General features: G+C 39.3%; 1 protein-coding gene across 2 annotated transcripts in view; it reads right to left on the reverse strand.

The window, feature by feature from the left end:
- The window catches only part of TBC1D1 (TBC1 (tre-2/USP6, BUB2, cdc16) domain family, member 1), a 112,165-nt gene extending 110,753 nt beyond the window's left edge, over nt 1-1,412 (reverse strand). For both annotated transcript variants that reach the window (XM_009321388.1, XM_009321387.1), the window contains exon 1: nt 905-1,412. In XM_009321388.1, coding sequence (XP_009319663.1) covers nt 905-1,321 — 417 coding nt within the window. In that variant the 5' untranslated portion in view covers nt 1,322-1,412. The remainder of the gene's footprint in view (nt 1-904) is intronic.
- Between the last annotated feature and the right edge of the window lie 7,156 nt (nt 1,413-8,568).

The following is an 8,568-nucleotide window of genomic DNA, read 5'->3' on the forward strand; positions in this document are numbered from 1 at the left end:
GAAAGATGCTGTTTTCCAACATTATAACTAGAGTCTACACTTGGGAGGTGAAGGATATGTCACTGTTTTGTCCCCAGTAGATCACAATAGCTTTGTGCCAAATCCTATTCACCTTACTCATTCACAAGAGTTACTGTCTCACATTACTCTCAAACAAAAGAAGAGATCAACTATTTTTAATGCTTCCACCTTTTCAGCAAAGAACTTGCTCTGAGGAAATGCAGACCGAGCCAAATCTCATCCACAGTGAGACGCGCACACCCAACTCCTGTCTCACGCCATGCAGCAGCAAGCCTGAATGTCACAGAGTTGCAGCACTGTGCTGTGGCCTCTCTGCCATTCTGCAGCATCACCTGCCACGCTCTGTGGATTACAGAGCTAGGAAGAGGTTTCCACAGTGTCCTGTGGTTGGAGGTATGCTACATATGGAGGCTCCACCTTACCCCCTCCTCCTTCTGAGAAAGGAGGTATCTCTATTTCCCAGTCACATCGGTCTCAACTCAGGAAAATAGAAATTTGAGAGGTCTAACCGTGGGATTAGATAAAGTTCACAGTGACTCAAGGGTGAAATCCTAGCCCTAGTGACATCAACAGAAAAACTCTCACTGACCTGAGGGCCAAGATTTCAGCCCATATCCCAAACTAAAGTGTTTTTTAAGCCAATGAAATTCAGGCTCTGATCCTGTAGGAGATTTACACACCTTTCACTTCACATACTGAGCAGTTCAGATTCAACTGAACCATTAACATCAAGTAAAGTGACGCTTGTCAGTAAGTTTTAGTGAGATCCAGTCTCTAATTATAAATACAATCTTAAGATCTTACACTGTAGTGAAAGGTTTCAAACAGCACAAAAGCAACTCCAGGGTTGCTTGCTTTGGTTTTTTTTTTTCTTTTTACTTACTTTTGTCTGATCATCAGCTTTAAATACATAGCAGATACTTCGCTGATTTGCTGCTGCATCCTTTATCAGACAAGCAAAGTAGCTTGGATCATGGCTGTTGTGAATCAGTTTGTGGACATGCTGTGGCTTGTATTCAAACAAACTTGAACAAATCAAAGGATCCCACTGCTGGATTTTCCCTGTGTCTGGTTCACATCGCAAACTCGCTGGTGAAACACAAAGTCGGATTTGGCTGATGCTAGGTTCTTCTTTGGAAGACTTTGTACTGAGCATGCGGATCTCTGCCACAATCCAAGGCAGCATTGACATGGTGGTTAGGGAATGCACTGGCAGAGAACCAACAAGCTGGAGACTGAAACTTGCTGAGAAATCACTAGGTGTGTGATACTTTTTAACTTTGAATGTTATTGGCTCCATTTTGCAGTCCTTTAGGGAACCTGGTCTAATTCACCAATATTTCAGTTCCATGGAATGACGATATCTGACGGTTCCTTTGATTAAGGAACAGAAGAGTTCTGAAAGGAAAAGAAATAGTTATGTAGGTGCTGGAACCCTATTAAAAACAAACTGTCAGTAACACATATTTAATAGCTTAACATCAGTAGAGACATACTGATCATCTACCATGACCTATCTAGCACGTTTCCCCTACTTTGGACCTTACTATTTCAGGTCCAACAAACATAATAGTAGTAAATACATTGCTTAGAAAAAAGTCAGTCCTGATTTAGAAGTTGCTTTACAATCCTTCCTAAACCATCTAATGAGTAACTAAACTCAAAAATGTACATTCTTTCTAGCCTGTGTCTGTTTCATGGGCAGGTGCATGTGGATCACACTGGCCTATTTCAATCCTATTATCACAGAAAGAACTCAGCTGAGCTATTCTGACTTTCATGACAGTTGAAGTCAGTGCTTCACATTTGAAAAAAAAAAAGAAATAAAAAGGTCATCTTTCTTGTCCATAGGCGGATGATTTTGAATTTGGCTACTAACATGGAGTTGTTTCCTTGGGTATAGTTTGCCAAGTGATCATGGGCTGTTACCAACCAGACTTTTTCATTAAATAACACCCCAGAAATCGCTGTCATCTGAAAAAGCTAGCAGCAGTCAACTGACTGATCGCTGATAAACCTGTCAGATAGCAGAGATGAGCAACAATCCTTACAGCATCCCACTAAAAAACAGATGATGATTCACAATCCATGATTGCATTTTAAGGCCTGTCAGCCAGCCAGGCAAACTTAATGTTTGCCACATTGATACTGTATCATTTTCACTTCTTAAAATATCAAATGGAACCAAGTTACATACAACCCTGTTATAACCCTGTTACACCCAGCATCTACTACCACTACTGTTATTACATATTAGTAGTTTTAGTAACAAAATACAATAATTGCATTTATCTATCAATTTCATTTCGCAAAATATAGTCTATGAAAACACATAGATTGGCATTTGTTATACTACCATGTTTTAACTCCTCATTAACTGAACCTGGTTTCAGCTGTTACATTATTTTGTGCGAGACTGATGAGAAGCTGACAGGCCTATAATTGCCTACATTTAAATACCATGACATTAGTTTACCCTCAGCCTTCTGAGAGTTTCCCATGAAAAGGCCTATTAAAACCAACATGAGCAGTCCCAAGAACTCCTTACAAAACATTTTTAATTATATTTGAACAAGTATTTAATAAATGGCATCTGTTTACTGTGGCAACAGTATTTCTCATCTTTGTTCATCTACAAACATGATCAAAAATAGCAGTATTTTTTTCTCATGAGTTTTCATTAAACTTTGTCCTTTATTTGTCCTTGTAAAAATATTTTCAAACTGAGTTTCTAACAGTGCTTCACCTTGTTGAAAATGAAAGGAAATTTTAGGATTAAAAAAAACTTTAAAAAAATTTCAAGATGGAAATTCATTTTGAACTAAGCAAGTGTTTAAAATGCAACCAATTTGCAAATGTCCAAGTGAGGAAAAATGTTTCTGCAGTAACTGGCAAACTGTAAAAACGAGAACTGCAGAAACCACGTGTTTGGGTACATTTACTTTTTTGGAACTTTTTTGCATCTTTTGACAAATGAGCTCTGTGGCAACATTACCAGTTCCAAGGATGCCCAATTTAGCAAGAGAATCTAATAGTGCAGGTTTTAAAGACACTATTTGAAGAAATCATCATAAGTAGCATTCTAGATGTGTAGAAAAAAATTTTAAAAAGCCTTTTTATAAACCTGTGTGTGTGTGTGTGTGTGTCTGTGTGTGTGTGTCTGTGTGTGGGAGGTGTGGGAAAAAGGGCCATGAAAATCCAGAATTTGTATGCCTCATTTCAATTATACTACAACTCTTTTTCAAATTTTTTTTTGTTTGTTTCACAAACAAGCAAGAAAACAACCATCTTTAAGATGAATATATATGCATTGCATCGTATGGGATAGCAGCTTCAGGAAGCATTTTTACACTTTATCAACACATACGCTAAACATTTGTCAAACACAATTATCATTATAGTTTTGCATCTGTCAGGAATCAAAATGGCCTCTTCTTCTTTGGCGAACTATTACAGATTTTTTCTCCTTAATTGTAACAATGAAAAATAGTTCAGCAACTGCAGGGAAGATTGGATTCATTCATAACTGCAATGGTGTGTAGTCCGAAACACATAAAAATTGAGTTTTTAGCTTTTAGTGGTCTCGTCATTTAGTGACGTACATCATAATCTCAGGATAAGAAAGCCTATGAAAACTCCATTCTTAGTTGAAAACAGGAGAACTGAGCTACCACATGGATGATGACCTATTAGCCACATACTTTTTGTAACCGTATTTCCCAATTGTGTTTTCTCAGAACTCTTTTTTTAAAAATGCCATTAAATAAAATGCATGTAAAAATACAACAAAGTCATCCTCATTTAAATCAATTTTTCAAGGAAGAGAAGTTTCATTTGGATTACCACCATCTACCATGCTCTTTTACCCCAGACCTACAAGGCACTGCAGCCTCAAATAGGAATAAATATCACAGTGTAATACATTATTTTGCATGCTAACTCTAAGGACTGAACAGTATTTTAAAAAAACAGGTTGATACTCTGTCATACTTCAACAAACACTGTACTGCTGGAATGTATTTAATATAAATGCAAAGCTTCTTGGCATTCATCTCTTTTTAACAAAATAAACACCTTGCAAAGTCAACAGCATAAATACTCCAATGTCTGCATTTGTTATTTCTAAAGAAAAACAGTTAATACTAAATCAAAACAGTTAACTAGAAGTCAGAATGCTAGTTTTTTTCCTAACATTAAGAGGAGCTAGAAGTGCAGTTTCTCAGAGCACAAATTTAGCAGCATCAGGTCTCCTTATCTAACCTGTACCATTCTGTATGTTACCATTCTGCACGTTTCATCTCCTTTTTCCTGCCATTCTTTGTTTCTTCCTCCTGTCATCCTTATTTTAATTTACTTGCAAATCCCACCAGAAATTATACCAATTTCATGCTGACGGCGTTATTGTCCTTTAAGTTTACACCAAGGACTAGGTTTTACTTCAAGACCATGAAGTATTTACGTACACGCTTAATTTAGACCTAAAAATAGTTCTGTTCATCTCAACAGGCCTATTCCCAGCCATAAAATTAAGCACACATTATGGCCAAAGAGTGCCCATTCGTGTCTGCCCTAAATACACCACTTGCAATTTTGGCATCTTTACCCATCTCTGGTTGCCACCACTCAGTTCATCCCCTCTAAAACTTGGCTCTGCAGGTGCCGTACCCGTTTACCATCTGCATTAGTACAGTAGGCTCAAACAAGCTTCCTCTTCCTCCCAAGCATCTGACTGATTAACTCACAAACAGCTTCTTCAAAGCTAATGCTTATTTCACCTTTAATCCAAGAGAGAATAGAAAAGGTAAAAACATAAAGTCGCCCAGTTGTTTCCTTCCACCTAAACTTTGATCTTCCCTTGACAGCTCTAAGTGCCATTCAGCCCCGTTACTCTGGGCTGGGAAAAGACTGCCAGGCTTTGCTTCACACACAGGCTGAATGTCTCCAGTTGTTCTCCCGGTGCTCACGGACATAACTGAGGCAGCTCCTCTTTCTCCCCTCCATCGGCATCTTCTGAAGGATCTCCATTGCCCTTGCACTCAGAGCTGAGAAGAACTTGAGTAGCACTCCTCAGCTAACAGCTTTGCTGCTGTCTGAGAAATGTTAATATTCTCCAAACTGTATCTTAATGTTGCCACTGTTTAATCTACTTTGATTTAGCCGTATTTGCTCCATCAGCATAAAAACAGCCAGGCAAACTGTAGCACATATGATATTTACACAAACCACACTAATAAATCTAATCCCACCTTCTATAATAGGAGACACCAGACTTGACTCACTAATGTGAAAGATACACATGGCAACATATGTGTGCTCTTTGTCCTCAACTTCTCTTTCACTGTGATCAACCCAGCCACTTCTCACAAGCGGGGAGCAGGCTTAGAAAGCATACAACACTACGCTGATAGTCCTGTTCTAGCAAAATCTGATATTGTGTTTTAAAAAAAATACACATATTAGGCTCTTGTTCTCCCAAATTAAGTTGTATTTGCATCTCTTTATGCCACCAGAAACTAAAAGGAACGCCTTCAGAGATAAGTCAGGGTGATGGCAGGACAGCATGAAGGGGACAGCTACAAAAATTAGTACCTCTGCCATTCTGGACCCCAGGTTCTCCCTGCATGAAGGTACATGTCTAAGCAGCTGTGCATCATGCAGGACAGTATTCCTCAAAACCCACCTTCTCTCAAGAGAGCAAAGACTTTATCATGAGGACAAGGTACAGGCTCTGGGTGCCATTCGGTTAGATGGGGCCAGGTTAGCTTTGAGGTTAGGAAGGAGAATCGTGTGGGGTACAGAGAATAGACTGTGTTATTAACCTGGAAGGGTGGGGCACTGGAAATCAGGTTTTGGTAGCTGGCTGAAAACCAGACAGATTTGGGATGGACTTAGACTAATACAGAAAAAAAGGCAAAGAAGGGAGAGAGATTGTTCTAAACCAAAAGAACACACACAAATAAAAAAAAAAAGGAAACTACAACAGTGGTGAGGAGTTATCCTTCTTCTGCTGTTTCTTCTGGACTGGACTAAATTCAATACAGACACGTGGCCAAAAGTTTTAGAATCTTGTTCAGAACATAGGTAACTATTGACCTAAGCAATCCTTCACTCTCCTCCAGCTTTTCTCCTGGTTTGGTAGCAGTTGGGAGTGCTGGGACCCACAGCAGAACTGACGAGTTTAGAAGATGTGTCAAGCAAGGAAGCGGTCAGAGCTTCCACACATCAGTGACTAAATGAGGAGTTTGACCTGTGAATTGTTGAACAGAAAGACGCCAGCTTCCTCAACCTTTGCAGTTCATCTGAGAAACAACTGTGCAGTTACTCCAAACCAGGCAACTGACATGACAGCAGTTTTTTTCTGTAAGTCGGTTTTCTTTCTCCCCTCCAAGAAGCTAAACAAAACTTCCAACCATACAGCAAGGTCTTGTGAAAAACAGCTGGTCTTAAAGAGCACAAATTTTTTCAGCTCTTCTCTGCACAGCATTAGTGCTGAACCCTGCCGACAAATTGAACCAGAGGCACTGGTACTGACTGCACGTCACCACTGATTATTTTAGCAGAAATATCATACTACTTAAGGATTATTAGGAGCCCTGGCCTGCAGCCAGAGCTCTGGAACGCAAGCCAGAACTAAATACCACTCCTCTCCCTCTCTGTCTGATCCCTGACTGAGATTTACATTGTCTTCACTCATGCTGACAGATTTCTCTATCCACCTAGCAGGATATATAGAAAAACGCAAATAAGAATGTGTATTAGGTATGTCATGATATGGTCACTGCTGAGACGAGGTTCTTTTATGTTTCCATCAATATGCATGAAATGAGACTCTTCTCTGGCATCACAATACAGTGATGATCCATTAGATCATTCTATGGGGCAGCTTGTTGCAAGCTTTATCTTTTTTCTTGAGGCTTCAAACAACATTTTTGGCCTGTTTCCTATAGTTAAATAAGATTGTTTTGATATCATACCACAGGTTGCTCTCAGTTTTTAAATAGTTCTAATTTAACTCAAACCGGCACTTGGAATCACGATGCACCCTTCTGTTGCAAGGATGTTCTTTTTATTTCATAGCTACTTATTATCTGCTGTTTCCTTCTGGAGCTATGGCTTGCTGTGGGCAACAGCATGTGCAAGTCCAGGAGTCAATCTGCCTCAGAAATTATTTTTAATTTCCATTCTTTTTTCATATACATGCATTAAATGCTTCCTTTTAAAACACTCTTTTCAATGCTGTCAGCAGCTTCAGACATGGCCCTGAATAATGTTCCACCATGTACTCCGAGCAAATCATTTGGTTTTGCGGTAATAATCACACCTAAAATATTCACTGATACAGCCAGCATTTGTATCACTCCTCAAATAGATTAAAAAAATTAAATAGACTATTAATAAAAAAAGAAATCCAGCAAAATGCTAGTATGTTCTTGATTATAAATATACAAGTTATAATCAACTATCAAATGAAGAAAATAGCTCACTGTTCCTGCCCTTAACACTTGTTGCTACTTCCTTAATACAGTCCACAGCAATTAGTATGCTGATGTTGAGGTCTTCCAAGTAAGCCCCATATGGATCGGAACAAAATATTGGGCTGTTCTACCACTGCAATGCACTAAAAAAATCTTTGTAAAAGAAAGCTTGCTGGGTAAATTACATTCTGAATGCCATTCCTTTTTATCCAATTGCATATCTACAGCCAAAATACTTCCATCCAACTTTTCAGTTAACCAAATTATAAAGTGAAAAAAGTGTCAAGTCATCCACGTATCATTCAATGTGTTTCACATTCCTTCCAGCCTGTCATTTTTCCCACCTGCAAGCATTTCTACTTTTGCATATTACCAATGACTTTCAGCATTTCTATAAAACAAGCTGTGACGAATTTCTATTTCAGCACTTACGAGTGTTTAAAGTATAATCATATTCATCAGTTCAGAAGTATTTGCTATTCAGGAGATGTATCTCTTTATTAATTTTGACCCACCATGTTCCATCCAATCTCTGGGCTTAACGGCAGGCACAAATCCCACCATCTGCACTGCAAAAGGTTCCTACAGCAGATCTGCCATATTAGCCTCTCTCCCAAATACAGCACAGCATACAAAGGTCTCAATCTTTTCAAACTGCACTATAAATAACTACATTTGTTCCATACCTCTCGTGAATGCGGTTTGAAGAGATCATTCCCGTGTTAGTTTAGTATGCGAATCTAAAGGGCCGTAAAAATACTGCGCCAATGTGTGGGGATTTTAAGCTTAAACTCCAAGTGTGCTGCTGCAGGAAAGGTTAGTTTTACCCCTACGGGAAGAGTCGCTGTGTTGCTGTAAGAAGGAGCAGGTTCTGGGAGGAGTTACACCGAGCGATTTTGCATTGATGGGTAAGGAAGGTGCAGGAAGAGTGAGAAAAGGAACTAAAAGCAGACCGTGGCACATCAGGTCAATCTCAGATTACATTCAAGCAGGTCTTCTGGTTACTCTGACGAGAAGCCAGCTCTCCCAGGACCCTGCGACCTGAGAAGCGCGGCACTGGCGCCCCGCCGTC

Source organism: Pygoscelis adeliae, unplaced genomic scaffold (genome assembly GCF_000699105.1).
Source record: "Pygoscelis adeliae isolate BGI_AS28 unplaced genomic scaffold, ASM69910v1 Scaffold133, whole genome shotgun sequence".
NCBI lineage: Eukaryota > Metazoa > Chordata > Aves > Sphenisciformes > Spheniscidae > Pygoscelis > Pygoscelis adeliae.